This window comes from Thermobia domestica, chromosome 15, assembly GCF_964235325.1.
Source record: "Thermobia domestica chromosome 15, izTheDome1.hap1.1, whole genome shotgun sequence".
NCBI classification, from domain to species: Eukaryota; Metazoa; Arthropoda; class Insecta; order Zygentoma; family Lepismatidae; genus Thermobia; species Thermobia domestica.
In genome coordinates this window covers 1843143-1862102 of record NC_137468.1, presented here as the reverse complement: position 1 = coordinate 1862102, position 18960 = coordinate 1843143, and the positions used below count along the sequence as shown (strand labels likewise).

The 18960-nt window shown below is 36.3% G+C and overlaps 1 protein-coding gene across 7 annotated transcripts in view; it reads left to right on the top strand.

Moving 5' to 3' along the window:
- The window catches only part of Mi-2 (chromodomain-helicase-DNA-binding protein Mi-2 homolog), an 82407-nt gene extending 65668 nt beyond the window's left edge, over positions 1-16739 (top strand). For 6 of the 7 annotated variants that reach the window (XM_081741235.1, XM_081741232.1, XM_081741231.1 and 3 more), the window contains exons 33-37: positions 2128-2293; positions 5906-6100; positions 8713-8908; positions 14120-14329; positions 15866-16739. In XM_081741235.1, the coding sequence (XP_081597361.1) occupies positions 2128-2293; positions 5906-6100; positions 8713-8908; positions 14120-14316 (754 nt within the window). In that variant the 3' untranslated portion in view covers positions 14317-14329; positions 15866-16739. The remainder of the gene's footprint in view (positions 1-2127; positions 2294-5905; positions 6101-8712; positions 8909-14119; positions 14330-15865) is intronic. The other variant, XM_081741236.1, reaches the window with a different exon arrangement.
- The last annotated feature ends 2221 nt before the right edge of the window (positions 16740-18960 follow it).

The following is an 18960-nucleotide window of genomic DNA, read 5'->3' as shown; positions in this document are numbered from 1 at the left end:
CTGAAGCGCTCTCTTATATCGGTCATTTTCGATTTTATATACACCCTGTTTCAAAAGGAATATACGTATTACGAAGAATTATTTTGTCCAAACTATTAATCGCTGCGCCTCGGCTCGGCTATTGGAGAAACGAATACATAGTCTAGTTTATATTAATAGCCGCTAGATGTCACTTGTCTTCTGTTTTGCTTGGTAACCGTCATATGTTTAAAATGGCTACTCCGCAGCAGAAATCATTTTGTGTTCTCGAATTTGCGAAGTGCAATTCCGTGATTACAGTGCAAAGCCGTTTGAGGTTGAGGTACCAAATTGATCCTCCGAATGGGTGGAACATTCGCAGATGGTATCGACAGTTTGTAGATCAGGGTGTGTATGTAAAGAAGAAAGAGTTCTGGCCGCCCTAGTGTTCCTGAAGAAAATGTTGCACGAATTCAAACTGCTTTCCAACGTAGTCCTTCAAAATCAACTCGTCGTGCCAGTCAGGAGTTACAATTGCCGACAACAACAATTTGACGTGTTTTGAGACGTCGGTTGGTTATGAAGCCGTACAAGTTACAGCTGTTACAAGCGCAAACGCAAACGTGTGGCATTTTGTAACGAGATTCTGGATGGTATTGACAATGATAACACTTTTGCACAACGCATCGTGTTCAGTGATGAAGCGACTTTCCGTGTTAGTGGTCAGGTAAACAAACAAAATGTTCGAATTTGGGGCCTACAGAACCCACATGCAGTCATTGAACATGTACGAGATTCGCCCAAAGTCAATGTGTTTTGTGCGATATCCCGATCATCTGTTTACGGCCCATTCTTCTTTAATGGAAACACGATTAACAGTCAGCAGTATCTCCCTATGTTACAAAACTGTTGTTTCCGAGGCTGCACGAAGACAACTTCATTTTTCAACAAGACTGGGCACCCCCTCACTGGAGTCGCCAAGTGCGTAAATATCTGAATGAAACTCTACCGAACCGTTGGATTGGTCGTCAAGGAGCTGGCGACTTAGCATGTCTCAGCTGGCCTCCACGGTCACCGGATTTGCCACCCTGTGACTTCTTCCTGTGGGGTTTCGTTAAATACAACCTTTATGTACCACCACTCCCACAGAACCTGGAAGAGTTGAAGAACCGGATCCGTGCTGCCATAACATCAGTGACGCAGGACATGCTTGCCCGAGTATGGGAGGAATTTGAGTATCGATGTGATATTGTTCGTGTCGCTGATGGAGGACATATTGAACATCTGTTAATTGAACTTAGACCTGTAATTTGAACTTGAGAGGTTCATAAATATGTGTGTAAAATTTCATAACGAACTGAATGTTAGTTACATTAGTACATCAGTTATATTTATAACAACTAATAACGATACGCAAAGCCTTCACTTGTGCAGAGAGTCTCTGGTTTGATCCCAGACCACGTGAGTGTTAGGTTCGTCCATTTCCTCCCACCCTCATTCCACTAATTCATCCGAAATCATCTTCCATTATTCATCCGTCTCCTTTAGCCTAAATGATATAATCATGGGAGTTAAAACTAAAAGGTTAATGTAATTTTCATTTAATCTTACACAAAGAACAATTTATAATGTCGACAAACCGAGTTGTGTTCGTCCTTGCAATTCGAGCTTATAATTTCGACTACTTCTGCAGCCTTGTATGATGAAGCACCTCAAGAAAATAACTTAGAAATGTGAGGTACTACAAATGGTCTAGTAATTAAAAATAAACACCAGTGATCTTGTTCTTGCTTCATCGTTGCATAGTCATAATTTAGTTGTTAAAATTTTGTGTTAATCGAATGTTAAAAACACAATTTGAAGTTACATCTTGAAACAGTTTTCTTTGAGCCAGTGTGAGATTAGAATCTGTTGGTTTCAGGTTTTATGGGTCTTAGAGTTTAGCATGCCATTTTTCTATCACATTGGTGTCATTTCCATTTTCTTTACCAAAGTTCAAAATACGGTGGTTCATATTGTCTTCTGGAGTTATTGTACGCTGTAATAAAGGAACTAATTCATACATTGGATTTCTTTTAGATAATATTTAGTGTGTATTTTTACATGTAATTTTAACGATTTTCTTTTGTTTACATCACATGTGATGTTCTTATGTGTGCTTCGTCGTAGGCATGACTATTGGCTTCTGGCTGGAATCGTTACTCATGGCTACGGTAGATGGCAGGACATACAGAATGATATGAGATTCTCAATAATCAACGAGCCATTCAAAATGGATGTCGGGAAAGGAAACTTCTTAGAAATCAAGAACAAATTCCTAGCAAGGCGCTTTAAGGTAATGGAGCGGCTAGCTCTTTTCCAGTAATTATCCGGAACTACGATATTATTTTCTACTAGCTGAATATACTCATTCTTCGCATGGGGGCTGTATTTGGAAGTCAGCGCCTGTGGGAGTATCACTATTCATTTCAGCGACCGCGAAAACTGTGGATTTGACACTAATATCGGTCATTTTGGATTACTTTTATGTGTCTCGGTATCTCCCTGGTGATCCCCGGCTTGCAGCGAAATAGGGTGAATTTGAAAGTTATTGCGATCAGAGTTTCAACATGGATCTCAGCGACCGCAAAAACTATGAATTCGATACTAATATCGGTCATTTTCTACTACTTTTACATGTATAGGTAAACGCCCCTTGAGACCCCCCCTGGTTCGAATTAAAAAAAAAAAAACGCCTTGGTCTGGGGCCTGGACCAAGGTATCCGTGACCAAAATTTGGTAACTCTCGGTCAATTTGTCTGGTCCCCAGGCCGGTCCCGTAAGCGCCCCCCTTGAGACCCCGTGATACGAAATATGAAAAAAAAAAACTCTTCGTCTTGGTCTGGGGCCTGGACCAAGGTACCCGTGACCCAAATTTGGTAACTCTCTGTCCACTCGTCTCGTCCTTAGACTATATATATATATATATATATATATATATATATACACATACATACATACATACATACATACATACATACATACATACACACACAAATTCTTTATTTTATTTAATACAGTTGAATATACCCATTCTTCGCACGGGGCCTGTATTTGGAAATCAACGCCTGTGGGAATATCACCATTGATCTCAGCGACCGCGAAAACTATGGATTTGAAACTAATATCGGTCATTTTCTACTACTTTTACATGTCCCGGTAAACGCCCCCCTGGTTCGAATTTTGACAAAAACGTTTAACTCTGGTCTGGAGCCTGGACTAATGTATTCGTGACTAAAATTTGGTAACTCTTCGTCAATTTGTCTGGTTCCCAAACCCCCCTGGTTCGAAATTTGAAAAAAGGGCTTCGGCTTGATCTGAGGCCTGGGCCAAGGTACCCCTGACCAAAATTTGGTAACTCTCGGTCCACTGGTCTGGTCCCCAGGCCACACACAGACAGACAAACACACAAACTCACTCTTGATTTTATTTAGATTAGATTAGATGTGTTTACCTGTAAATCGTAAGTGCAGTAAAATATTCATAACACTGATTGTACGAACTTCTTCGAAGGTAATTGCATTCGTTAATTCTTTGTAAGAACTTTAGTTTATAGGCAGGGTGGAAGAGGCTTGATAATAATAAAAAAAAAAAAAAAAAAGAACAATTTATAAGATTTATGAATCACTTTGGATTATCCCAAATTCTTGTTTTATCAATTTCATCGTATAAGCATCTTATTTTCTATTACTACCTGGTATGAACTTAAATTTGCAACTTGCATGGAATTTATTATTTATATATTATTTTAAATATGAGTTTGCCACCTGAATATCTTGGAACTTGCCAGCCATATAACAACTGTATCCTGTCCTGCTAATGTCAAGTTCGATTCTATACAAGGTGTTCATATACCGATAAACTGGAGGAGGTAACATGAAATTAAAAAAAAAAAAAAAAAAAAAAAAAAAAAATCTGAGGAACATAGGTTGGAAGCGGCATCGTTTTCACATGAGAGGTGTTGAAAAACCAGCGAAGGCGCTGATATATTGGGAAATATCTCACGAACGCGGTAAGGTATTGTTGTCAGATCAAAAGATTACTTAGAAAGTGCACACGACCAATGCAATGACACAGTTAGTGACAAAAATTCTTTCCGTTTGATAAAATGTATTTTGGGAATAACGGTGGTATGGCCGGAATGTACAGAAAATTACATTCTTTTTAATTTCCTGAAAACTGTACTCAAATTGTCCTTCCATTCTGAAGTTGTTTACGAAACTAATTTCATCAAACGGAAAGAACTTTAGTCGCTGACTGTACATATGCAAGCGGAACAGTCGACGCGATACGAGGATCTCTACATAAAAATAGAGATTTTACACATGTATTTTTGAGTAATCTTTTAATCGGATAGCAATATCTTGCTGCGTTCGTGAGATATTCTGTTTTATATCAGTGTCTTCGCCGGTTCACGTGAAAACGGTACCGCTTTTAATCTATGTTCATTAGACATTTTTTGCTTAATTTCGCGTCTACTAGTATCATCTGCTGCAATTTGTCGGTGTATTATCTTAGCACCCCTAAATTGCAATTCGACTTTGTATAAAATTAGTGATGCCTTTTGTTGAAAATAATAAGATTTCTGAAAAGTCTAGCACTCATAGGCTAAATCACCGCATTTATTCACTATGCTCTCCGTTTATAGGCTGAATCATAAATTGTTGAGCGCGTGGAGGGCATAATCTGGGCCAATTGCTTCGCATTCGTCTTTGATTTCTATATGAAAGTGAGCCATATCGCGACTCGGTGGTAGTGTGGAATATGGAATGGCGTCGATTGAACTTTGAGACAAGAACTCACTGAAAGATTCTTTACGCACATACAGGAGTACTATTTCCCAACGTCCGTCCTGCGATAACATGAATCATTACAACAAAAGTGCGACAAATATATGTTACCATTTTACCTATTGTGCGAGACTTTTAGAACAATCTTACATACCCAAAATTTCCTTCATTTACTATTGTGTTTTCATAAGGTCAGTAAATTCAATGTTAATGAGTCTAAAAGGTAAATAGGAATGGAGAAAAACGTGTGAATTAAAAACAGCTTTTCGAAAGATTAAGGAAAGTTATAGTTTCTTTTCTTGTCTTTATAGGCAAGTGTATGTTTCTTAGTGAAGGTTTTTCATTAATTGACTAACTATAACTCGCAAGAGACCTCAAGTGACTAGCCATAACTCCCAAGTGATAGGTCAGTTCGGACGCTGGGCGGATTTACTAAGCTTGAATGTCCTTCCGGCAATCAATATTTTTATTCTTTCGGAAAACTTGCCAATGATGTCACAACGTACAAATCCATGATTCAATGCATAAGAATAATATACAACTTTTGGTAGTAATGTTAGCGTGTTGAATACACAAACTCAAAGTTTGTATATGACAGACTAAGATATACATTTATTAAATGGAATATTTTTTGTTGCAGAAAGGATTTTGACCACATGCATTACTTCATTAACTACAAAACATTATATTCTAATAGAAATCATTGTGTAAGCAATGCATATAGTATCATGTACTGTAAAACTTGCCTAAGTTGGCGATTTTTGCATCACAGAAAATGGTGAACGGAATACACCATCATTTGCTTTCATCTACTGGGCTTCCATAAATGTACAGGCAGATAGATCAAATGACAAAGTTAGAGAGGTGGCAAACTCCAGCTTGCACCAACAGTGATCAACATGGGTATCTTGAACGGTAAAAACACAGAAGTATTAGCATAGTTCAGCAGAAGGGTACTTGCTTTGATGATCGATAAGTCAGTAGAACAGGCTGATTGAGCTATTTTCAAACTCAAAGAAACATACCTGGCAAAGGTGATTCTTAATAGTGGGTCAACAGAGATTGGGTTAAAATATTTTACCTAACCTAACCCTTTATATGTATTGTTTGTGTTGTAGCTTCTGGAGCAGGCGCTTGTAATTGAAGAGCAGCTTCGACGAGCAGCGTACCTGAATCTTACCCAAGACCCTAATCATCCAGCGATGTCGCTGAACGCACGCTTTGCAGAAGTCGAATGTCTCGCCGAATCTCATCAACATTTATCGAAAGAAAGTTTAGCTGGAAATAAACCTGCAAATGCAGTTTTACATAAGGTAAGTTCAAACCTAGCTTCAGATGTCCTGATCGGTTTCTATAAGTAATTAGTTGTAAAATGAAGTGACAGTACTACGTACTCACTGAATGTTAGGTGGGAAAGCTTTCGTGTGGATAGTATCTGACAGGTTCCCATAACACTACCAACATACTGAAAAGTAAGGGGAGGGGGGTCCATGATGGTTCAAGGTAAAAGCAATTACGAATCGTGGTTACATAGTGTTTGGTTTGTAGTAAATGTACATCGTGTACTATTATTTCTTTCCTTTTTATTATCCAATCAATGTGCTTCATCATCATATCTTGTATTTATCATATTCAACCTACAAGGTAGGGGGCGCTATGGCTCAGTGGTAGAGCGTTCACCTCCGGTGCTTGGGGTCCCTGGTTCGATCCCAGCTCGCGCCGTGTGGACTTTGTGGTGGACAAACACCGTGCTTGTGGGTTTTCTCGGGGTTCTCCCGTTTCCTACCATTTTATTCCACCATTTCATTCATTTCTCATCACAGTCTCCTTTAGCCTAAGCGTGAGACGTAGAACTTAGAGATTTCATTTAATTTTCAACCTACAAGGAATTAAAAATAAGGAACTCCTTTCTTTGTGAATATTAATCATCATTAGGGAGGTGGAAGTTCAATCTTAAAAATATAGATAAATATATATATGGCCTATAAATATGAAAATGAGAATTAAAAGAATCCAGCAAATGGTCATCGTGTCCGCGATACCAGAAAAAATAAGATAGTTTCTTCAGTTGAAATATGTAAAATTAATTTTTAATGAAAATAATCAAATAAAATATGAATTTAAACAATTTAATAATTAAGTAAAATACAGCAAATTATTCAGTGTAAAATGCACTCACCAGCATCTCTATCTACGATGTAGCATGGCGTCTTTCCATGTCGTGTTATGTTACTGTAGAGATAAAGAAATAATACATTCACATAAATCGTGCAATTATAGTTTAGAATTACAAATTGTGTATGAAAAATCGGAAAGTCAAAATCAGGTATACATTCACGAAGGGGGGGGGGGTCCTAGAAACCCCGCCAGTTTCCACCAAGATACAAACCACCGAAAAAGTAACAAATTTAAAGGTCGGAAATTATTTTTAAAATATTACACACAAATTAATTTTGGAAATATTTAATGAAAACGAGGACTCCAAGTTACTTAGGTTACATATGATTTCATTACACCACCATTTTTTTGTTGACACACAGAAACAAAGACTAATATCTGTAGTTTCGAACCTCTTTCTTTAGTTCGTAAATTGTTGTCTTATCAGAAAATATGTTTATCTCGGTGCAAAACCTCGAGCATATTACCAAAATCAAAAGAACGAAAAAAAAAAGTAATGAAAAGTTAACGAAACATACCAGAAACGAAAAAAATCATCGAAACTTAAGAAAAATGACCTAAAAGCTGAAAATTGTCAAAATATTAAAAAAAAAACTTTAAAATTACCTTTTTTTTTTTTTTTTTGTATCAGAATGAAGTGTAATATTATCTGTATTAGATGGGAATTGTTCGCGATACCAGAAAAAAAAATGACATTTCATCAACTCCGCACCCTAGTCATATGAAGGGTAAAGGGATAAAAGAAGGAATGTCACAAAACTGCATTTTCGAGAAAACGGCGTTTTAACATTGAAAACCGCATAGAAAATGAATAGGGTTAGTCAAATCTTTTGCCCCTTTTACATGGACATTTCTACATCTACTCATGCATGGCATATACAGTCAAATAGTACCAAGAGTCACCAACAGATAGGACAAAGCACCCGAAAAAGCGCATACATGATCATTCTTTGTTTTTTCCCCCTTACCCTTCATATATAAATATATCTGTTTCATTAAAGTTTTTCAGACTGTTTTCAAATTTTTGTCATATTTAGAAAGCAGTGTTTCAGCTGTTAATGCAGGCCTCTTGTTTAATGGACTGGTAATTCACAAAGGTATAACTTGTGTTTTATGGCCCCTATAGAAAAAGTGTTTGTTATGTTTGCTCGCCCCGATGTATGTACACACGTCTAAAGGTCGTACCGTTCAATATATCCGTATCATATTTTAAGCTTAAAGCTTTTATATACGCTAGTGCGGTTTTTCGAATTTTCTAGCCCCAAAAATAACTGTAATTTACTGGAGGGTGAAAATTAAAAATGTATGTATGTATATTATTTTCTGGATAACAGTTCTGATTTTGTATATATTTCATGTATCCATATGTTATTAGCAATCATATGGTGTGGTATAAAGCATTTCTCTGAGAAAAATCCAGAAGGATGAGGATGATTTTCTCAAAAACTAACTCCTGGGATTTTGTTCTCATTTCGTAAATATTTTATTCAAACCTGACAATATAGCATAACTCAGTTGTCCTGAAAATATCCAGAAGGGGTAGTTTACTCATTAGGTGATTTTTTTTTTATTATTATTTTTTTTTTCGAACTTTTCTGAAGACTTTATTTCACAGTCATATATGTTTTATAAGTTATGTATTCATATCCGTGTTAAAAGTAGTAGTTATCAATTGTATATTTCTAAATAACCAGCTTGTTCCATTAATTAACTTTTCTTAGTAAAGATATTGATATTGTTTTTGCAGGTGTTAAATCAGTTGGAAGAATTGCTGTCAGACATGAAATCGGATGTGAGCCGATTGCCTGCTACCCTGGCTCGAATCCCTCCTGTCGCCCAACGACTGCAGATGTCTGAGCGCTCCATCTTGTCTCGACTGGCAGCGACAACGACCTCAGGTAGCACACCTACCACCCCCACATCGTCGCAACAGTCTCCTGCAAGTAAGTGATTCCTTTCAATGATATTACCATGTGAGGTTATTATATCCTTTCTCAGCATCAATTGAGGAAGTATTTAATACCAAACGTAGAAACAAAATTGATGAAGCGCTTACTTTGCATAGGGGAGAACAGTTGTTACTTGGCTTGTTCGGTTTTTATTGTCTTCAGTGTATTGAAATTTTTTATGGACTTACGTGTTTGTGATCCTCAGGAGCACTAAGAAAGTTTCCTAAAACAAGGCAATGCTATTCTTTACTAGGTATTCGATTGAGAAATCAGAAGCAAAATTAATAAGTTCTTAATCCATTCGAAAAAACGAATGCTATTTGGAGAAAACGAAAATATTTTCTGAAAATGAGACAAGTTCTGAAAATTCGTTTATTGCTTTAAAAGAAGTAAGGCTTATTTTATATAAACGATGGTTAAGTATAAACGATCACACTATGTTACATTCAGATATGTTTCAATAGATAACCTGGTCCGATCATGACTCGTTGGAAAGCATGAGTTATTGGATCCATATACAGTTAATATTTCCAGTTGCTCTCGATGCGATATCCTGGAAACTACATCTAATCAAAGGTTTGTCTGGCAGATGCATTACTTCCTGCACATTTGATTCGCACTTATGACCTGTATGTATCTAATTTTTTTCCCTGACTACAAAAATCATTCATTCATAATTATTGAAGCATCGTTTCGCTTTGACATGTGTATTTGAGAGTAACAGTGTTAGTAGTTCTTTTAGAGCGTAAGGAGGAAGTGACTCTTTACTTAAGAAGCGTAGTTACTAGGGAAACAAGCACTTGTACACTCATGTCCAAAATTATTGTCGCGTGTCTATAAATATGTTGTTCTAGAAATATAATTTGATAACGAATTCACCCGGTATTTTGTATAATGTTAGTATGTGTATAATCAGTAAATACAGGTATGTGGCAAATTTCGTGTCAAAAGAGCAGTAAATAAGAATAATAAAACGAAAATAAAACTTTCTTCCCATTTAGCAACGTTTTGTTTTACTCATTCGAATTTTCTTGTTTATAATTCTTTTCTATGAAATTTACCACAAATATACATTTCCCGATTATACACATAGTATCAGTATTAAAAGTACCCTGCAAAATCATTATCAAATTATATTCTTACAAGAAAACAGTTATAGATATGCGACAATCATTTTGGACATGAGTGTACGTATATCACTTTCGATCACGGTTTTACAAGCAGTTGCAGTTTGTCGGAGGTTATTAATATAATATTGCACACAATTTATATATATACGAATACACAACAGTCCTACGAACTGAGTTTATTTTACACTTAATTACGTAGATTAATTGTAATTAATGTTTCCGGTAAGTTTGTGAACATAAAGTTGAATGTAGGCTTTTATGTATTACAAGAGGAGGCAGAATAGCTGTTAGTTTTCCTGACCATTGCGGTGTTCACTAGCCAATCAGGGAAGAATTTTGTGCTTAAGTCTTTCTCAGTGAATAGAATGCCTACGGAGGACTATTCAAAGGTCGTTTGTTCAATTTTTGTCGTCGTCAGAAGAGAAGAGGAAAACCAGTATCGACAAGATATTTTAAAATATTTGCACAGTTAGAAAACAAAGAGCAAGTATAGAACATCACATGTTTTTCAAACTGAGGACGGCAGAGAGTTACTGATAGTATATACATATGATAGTCACTGGGACCAGTCCTGTAATCCAGCTCTCGGAGGCAAGGAAGTGTGGTGGGGAACGGCCTAATATGGTAAGAGTTGATCTTGCATGATGGTCTGTGAAGCCGCCACTACTCTCGTCGTGGTTCGAATCCTACATTAGTATTAAGTCCTGTCGGTGTTGTAAGGAGAGAAGACGTAAAAACTTAAATCCTATAATCATGGGTTTGGCTTCGAAACCACGGTAATTCAGATACAGGAATCTCACTTTGAATGCAGGATTACGAGTTTGACATCAGACTTTTACATATGAATCTTGATACACCCCCTTCCCATCTACCGAAGTTATTACTGCCCAAATCATCTCGTCGATATTGATAAAACTTTCTTCAATGAATGAAAGTCTACGAAAATATTAACTAAATCCCGTAGTCCTGCTGCTTCCTTCAACAAACACTGTTATAACAAATTAAGTTTAATAATAATGCCAAACTAGTTACGTATCTTAGTAATTCGTTGACTCAGAATGTGTTAGCAATTTTAGAATGGCTGAGACTGCGGGGCTTTTGTAAAAAGGAAAGTGATGCACGAGCCTGCCTAGCCTAGTCATTTATGTACTTCAGACTGGATTAAGTGTCATTTACTTCTTTCCACTACTGATTGCAAACAAGTGCTAACGTATCCTCGTGAACCGAGAAAGAAGTAATTGAAATTAGGAAAAATCGGCCCGCTTTAAATGTAAGCTAAATATTATTATTATTATTATTATTATTATTATAGAAAATCATTTTTGAATTGTGGTTTCAGCGTGTCCCTTTTCTCCACCGGGTAAACGTGTTCGTTTTGAACTTACGATCGCATATCCTGTTCCATTTGACATCGATTCGCGTCAATGACGTACCAGACATTACAATCACCACAGACTGTTATCATCAAGTCCAAGTGTATCAGATTCATATCCCATTCAAGACATGTATGACCAGAGTACATAACTTGCAGTGGCTATGGAGGGAAAAAATCATTATACTTCCTGTTAGACGATGTTGCGAATCTTTGGAGTAAGCATGTTTTCATCTTTCAAACATGTCTTTCCATTTGTGCAAGTTCCAATGCGTTACTCGTCGAGGAGTTGGATAGCTTTCCTTGTAAGAAAAATTGATTTTGAATTATCCAAAAGTAATGATACAGAAAAATGGGACGTTGGGCTTGCTAGGGGTTTAGACGTCAAATCTCCCTCTTTCCATACGTTTATTCTAACTAATTGAGCTAACGGTACAATACAATTACGTTATCCCCTGTTATCCCCTGCCAATATATATATATACAGGGTGGTAGGTAACTCCACCGACAAACTTTGGGAGATGATTCCTTATATGAAATGAAAGAAAAAAGTTCTAATAAACATGGGACGAAAAACGTCTCCTTTCAGAGTTATGAACCGCTGAAAATTCGAAAATTCACGTTTCGAAACGCTCTGCCTTAGAAACTACAGGACCGATCCCGAGCGGTTTAAGGAATTACAAAGGAACTAGTATGTGAACTATTTAAATATCCATGTTTTACCATCCTCCGTTATCGGCGAAACGAACCCGTTATTAGTACTTAAAGGAGTATCCCTATACCTCAATTTCCTTTTTACAGTTAGTTTCGTCGATAACGGACGATGGTAAAACATAGATATTTAGATAGTTTACATACTAGTTCCTTTGTAATTCCTTAAATCGCTCGGGATCGGTCCTGTAGTTTCTAAAGCAGAGCGTTTCAAAACGTGAATTTTCGAATTTTCAGCGGTTCATAACTCTGAAAGGAGAAGTTTTTCGTCCCATGTTTATTAGAACTTTTTTCTTTCATTTCATATAAGGAATCACCTCCCAAAGTTTGTCGGTGGAGTTACTTACCACCCTGTATATATATATAATGCATAAATGTAGAATACAGCGATATAATTACTCAGAACGAAGTTGGCCGCTGCACTGACGGGTACTTAACACTTGCTGAGCGATCAGCTAGACGAGTTACGACTAGGCAGCCATGTTTTCTCTTTTGGTATTATTTCTCATATCTGCAAAAGAACTAAGGGTCACTCAAAAACAGTTAGAAATATGTTTGTGTAGAATTCAGAATTGTTAGTCGATACGGATCAACAGTACTTTCCACACAGAAAGAAAACTTGTCTAATAGTTTTAGTATGTGCATGTATTCGTATCCTTTTTTGTGCATGTAATAAATTAGTACTTGATATGTGTTGCAGTCTTCAATTTTCCGTGTTTCTTGCACAACTACTAAACACTTACTAGAACACCTATTTATTTAGAAAATCGACAATTATAGTAGGATACCAAAACTAACATCGCCTGCTTTTGTACAGTGATGTTTGATTAAATAACCACCATTACCAAATTTTCCACTCTTTCTTTCATTTTCAAGAGAAAATTGGAAAGTTTAAGGTTAAATGTTAGCATGAAATGAGATGAAATAAACTAGTATGAGACGTCATTAGACAGACGCAGGTTTCTTGAGTCTTTCTAGCTTTCAGTGTAAATATTTATTAAATCCATGGTATTGAAATAATGCTAAAGTAGAGTTGGCGAAAATTGGACCATTTTTAATTAATCAGTTGCAGTTTGATTTTCTTAGTAGTACTTACTAAATAACAGCCACTCTACAATAAAAGATTGTCATCCTTCATATTACTCGTCGGAAGAAGACTGAAGGTCCAATCCAATAACATAATTGGAAAAGAAATCTTTTATTGCAGAGTAACGGCTACATTTTCTACTACAGAACAATAGTAGTACTCCTAAGTATTTTGGTAAGTAATTTTACTAAGGGGGTGTAACTTAATGGTTAGCCATTATTCTTCGCAATGGGAAGGTTCCGTGTTTGTATACGGTGACTGAATTCTGATTGACATTTTTCCAGAATTTTCTTCTTACATTATAGGAATATCGGGCAGTACCTTTAAATTGTTCTTGCCGGCTTCCTTTTCCATTGTTGCTGTGACCGTTCATTGTTAATGCTTTTAATGTAAATAGCCTCGTGGGGTATACCAGAAATTTAAAATAAATAATAAGGCGGGTTGGATATCACGAATGATACAAGAAGTTGATTGGAAGTACAAAGAGAAGCTACACATTGCAAACTAAAGTGAATGTTAGCATTATCAAAATAAGGAATAATATTCTTTATGAAATTATGTCTGTGGGTTGAAACAGAAAGTTTAAAGAAGTTCAGAATATTCTTTCGTGTTGTTCATATCGTATTCTACCAGCAGAGGCGCCAGTAGTCGTCCAGTAATACTAGTAGCTTCAGAAGCGTTTTTCTATTAAATATAACTGCACTGGTTTAGGCAGCAAGTTCTCAGTCGGAGCTACCAATCTTAGACCTTCCTATTAAAGATAGAAGCTCTACTGTATGTTAATGGAAAGATAGAACAGTTCATTTATAGTATATATTTTCAATTGACTTGTGTTAGAATTATATTGGATAAATTTCATCTGAAATTTTGTGAATAAATAATGAATATGTAATTCTTTTTTAAAGGTATTCTGAGCACTCAGTTCCCAGCAGGATTCCAAGCTGGTCAACTACCTGGTTCGTTTAGTGGTACAAATTTCGCCGGCTTCCGACCTCAATATTCAGTTCCCGGACAGCCACAGTCAGCATTCGCCGCCACTTCTCCATCGCCCCCGTCTGCGGCTGTAGCTGCTGCTGCTAGCTTCGCGGCTGAGGCCAAATGAATGGAAAGTACAGGTAACGTTTTCACTGCTCAGTTGACCTAATTTCTTGTCGGATTATTAAAATCAATTTTGAATTGTCAGAGTAGAAGGCGTAGTGTCGAAGATAGTATGATTAGCGAGAAAATGAGTCTACATATTCTTAGTTAATAATTTCGGATCGAGTCAAGGAGTTCAGTTTTCTAAAGACGTAGAAAGCGTGTACAGTAAAATAAAATTTAGGGGATTCAACAAATTTAGGGGACATTTTGTAATACTGAAATAATCAATTCTCAAGAATTCACGTGCAATTACAATTGTTGGAGGATAACTTTACTTCAGCATGAATTACAGACAAAAATTTGGAAATGTATAATTCAACAGTAGCGACAAATGTAACAGCATGATGTATAATCGCTCAGCATTACTTGTACATTCATTGTTCAACTATTTGTTTTAAATAAAGGTAAATCAATTCTTATGGAGAAATGTTAGATAAAATTAACATATACATAATTAAAACAAATCCTAAATAATTACAGTTAATTTCTAAATATTTTGTAATAAGAAAAAATCTATCGTGGCTACGACTTAATTCCTTATTTATTTTATTAAGGGATGAATAAGCGTTTAGTAGAATAAAACTCGTTGGTTTCTTGGCATTTGCTTTCTTAACCGACTGATCACATACAAGGTGTCCACAAACTCCCGTTACTTCTGAAAATAAGTTAACATAAGCCACTAAACGTACGTAAACAACTTCATAGAAAGAAGTGAATGACATGAACAACAATGCGTTCGAGAAGTTTTGTTAAGCTAGGAAACATTAAGTGTCCATAGGATCAGTCTGTCGACCGTCATTCTCATAACAAAGGATAATACGCCGCCGGGTCCTGTGCAACATTTTGCTGAGCATTGCAGGCGTAACTTGAGTGAAAGCTTTTTCACAGCTTCTGTTAGTTCGGCTGTGGTATCGTAACGGTTTTGTGCAATGATGCCCTTTATGAACCCCCATAGCGTATTATCAGAGATGGTGAGGTCTGGGCTTCGTGGTGGCCGGGCAAGTGGTATGGGCAGATCCAGACTACCACGACCAATCCAATGCCCAGGAAAGACTTCCTTAAGATATTCGCGTACGGCGAGGGCATAATGAGCAGGTGCCCATCATGCTGAAACCAACATGTCTTTTTGATTCCGTTCTCCTTCAAGAGAGGAACAAACCAGTTCTGCACCATGTCTAGGTATCAAGGGGTAGCCTGACTTTGTGGCCACCATGTACATATATGAAAAGTGACTACCATATCATCTGAATAATAAAATAATGTAATGAGAAAAAATATATTATAAAACAGGGCAATTTTCAATTAAATTTTGGACAAATTAAATTACATGTAGGTAAAAGAAAAAATCCTAAATTTTCTCTTATATAATAGTTTGAAAATTGTTGAAATGAAATATTTTAACAAATTAAATACCGAAAACTAGAAAGGAGGAGGCTAAAAATAATTTCGCAATTCTAATTATTTGTTTGCTATAAATAATTTTAATAGAAACTTGTTTGGTTTTTTTGCAGATAAACTGGAAATAGCACGACGGAATTAAATCCTTGGACCTAGAGAGCTGTAAGAAGGCATATTTTCCTCATTAACAAAAGAAAGAACCATCGAGTGATGCTTGGAATAATTGTCGAATGGCAGTATATATAAAAGATTCTTTCATCTCCTGACATCTGTTAGAAAATGATCTCATGACTTTTAGTGCATAATGTGGTTCCTTGTGTACTGTCTTCTTTTTTAAAATTAAAAAAGGAATAAATACGTAGCGTTAAAAACGTACTCCTTCTTCTACAGAGATACGTGAATGTTAGTTCCATTACTTCTTCTCTCGAGAGGACAGACAACACTGCATTCTACTTGTTATTCTACTTCTCTCTGGCTCTGTTAGTTGGTCAATCACTTTCATTGTATTTATAAAAAGCAAAGCCCCTACAGCGTCTCAAACACTGTAGGTTTTAAGTGTAAGATGTAATAACGAAAGTGGTAATTTATTCCAGATTCTTATCTTATAAAGCACCTTCTTTAATTTAAAAAGAGAACAATAAAGTATTAAAACGTGTACCTGTTCGCGTGTACAAGGTGTTGGCCGTGTTTTGGTCTTTGAAATCATGTGACGTCATTTCCTGGTTCTTCGACATTTTATCCATAATCACACTTCTCTTCAATAGGTTGTGTATAAATGTTAATTTTAGATTTGTTTGGTACATCTTTCATGCATGGCAGTTAGAAACAGAACACCTGTCCACTTCATTTATAATATATATACATATATATATATATATATGACGTTTTGTACCGTTATTGGGTTTGCATTTGCAGATACACTGGATTTCATTGTATTTCATAGGACTTAAAAACTAAAAAGAGAGATAAAAAAGGACTTTGTAACAATATTGTTTGTTTTTTTAATGCCTATGAACTATTATTCCCAATCCCTGAACGAATGTTATTCAAGGAAGTATAAGTATTTGTAATAAGTTTTCTTTGAGTCTTGGAGCTGTATATTGTATGCGAATGAAACTCAACCTTTTGGTGGTGTATAAATAGTGTGATACATACATATATTGTTATACCTATAACTTACGAGTTTTGTACAGTGTGTTCCATTGAAATATCCTACTTGTTAAATAGCTTTTGGTCGATACGCAAAATACAGTTGATTTTTGCAGATGTTAGCAATGGTAAAGCACTGTATTTTGTAACGTTATAGGTAATTTAATTTTCTCGCTAATTTACGTAATGTTGCCACGGCATAGGTAGTGGCTTACACAAAAAACTTGCACAGTATTATATTCGTGCTGGTATTGATTAAAAAGAATTCTAGTGTTACTGGAGAAGCTGTAACAAAACGGCTTTTGTTCATTAGTGAGAAAGGTAACCATGTAACACGCTAAAGTAATCATTTTGTGTTATTTCAACACCTCATATTTTTACTGTGACCTGTTTCAAAGGAGGATAGCACTTGATCTTGCAATACTTCAATGTATTGTGCTGTCATAAAAAACTGAATTATTTCGACTACCCTACAAAATTGAACCCCATATCATGGCACTAAAACACCGCCTTATTTCATCAGGGGATGAAAGGGATTAATTTTGATCTGTCGATTGTAGTAAAAGCGAAATTTCTGTTCCACTAAAGAGATTAAAAAGTTACTAGAAAATATGTAGTAGATATTTTAGAATTTCGAGAACACCAATTCCGTAAAATTTATTTCACCTTCGTTCTACTATATACGAGTAAGAGAAAGTTCAGTCAATTGCATGATTAACATAACAATAAAATACTTGTTGACAATAAATGTCTCCTTTCTTGTTAAGGTAAACAGAAAATCGTACGTATTTTATTAATTTATGGAAGAACAATAGAACTTTTGAGTAATTTTTGAGACTGATTTAGTGGGGGAAAACGAGAGCTTCAGTTGTTGCTCATCCTGAAGAAAAGTCAATAAACAAAACTAGTTGCAGAGATTTCGTTGTGTAACAAATATCAGAAATACAATGTTATTTATCCCCTTTCAGCAGTGAAACTGTATGAGACGTGATCTTTTGTTTGAAATAGGACTCGAACCACTACTCGGGTTTTTGTTCGAAGCAAGTACCTTACCAGGAATCCAACCTGACATACGCAAACACAAAGCGCACACGTTTGCTACTGGTCGTGAAGGAAGATTATTACAGTATCCACACTACAATCCGGACATGCGCTACTCCGACGTTTTGTGGTGGATGCTGTGGGCGTGGAGGGGCTGTGATATCACTATATGGACGAATACCTGGCGGATTAATGAAGCTGGAGAACCTTCCTGTAAACCAGGACAACATGGTTTAATGTCCACCGGACGGATTAATGAAAGCCTACTGTGCTTGATTAGGTCATAATTTTTGCGTGTGCTACTGTCATTTAGATGGGAACTAACAAGGACGTTGAAGGATATTTTTGAATTCAAAGGAAATGAGGCCGTTTCTACATAAAGGACCATTTGTCATAATGGCTTTCAACATTTTTTTTTTTTTTTTTTTTTTAAGTTCAACTACCAATTCGATAAAGTACTACCCGCTACTACAGTCACCATGGTTTCATAGCTGATCGAGCACGAAACAAGTTTAAAAAATATTGTTACAAGCCGTTATTCATATAAATGAAGACACGGTGGCTTAGTGGTAGAGCGTTCACCTCTGGTGTATGGGGTCCTTGGTTCAATCCCAGCTCGCGTCAAGTGAGCTTTGTGGTGGACAAACACCGTGTGCGTGATTTTTCTTGAGGTTGTCCCGTTTCCTCCCACTTTCTTCATTCCACCATTTCATTCATCATAATCAACTACGTCCTTTAGCCTAGCCGCCATAATCGTGGGACGTAAAAATTAAAAGATTTCATCTCATGTAAATGAAGAGAAGAGAAATTATTTGTTCTAAGAAGATTGTTCCAAATAAATGTGAATACAATGTTGTACCCTCGAATATGCTATAACTTCCAAATTATTTCCGTTCATCAAGTGGGTATCGTGTGCGCCTTTGGATCATGTGATTCCCGGTGGGAAAGCGCATAATTTATTCTTCATTCACTTGCATTATATCCGCCTCCTTTAGCCTTAAGAGCATAAGCGTGGGAT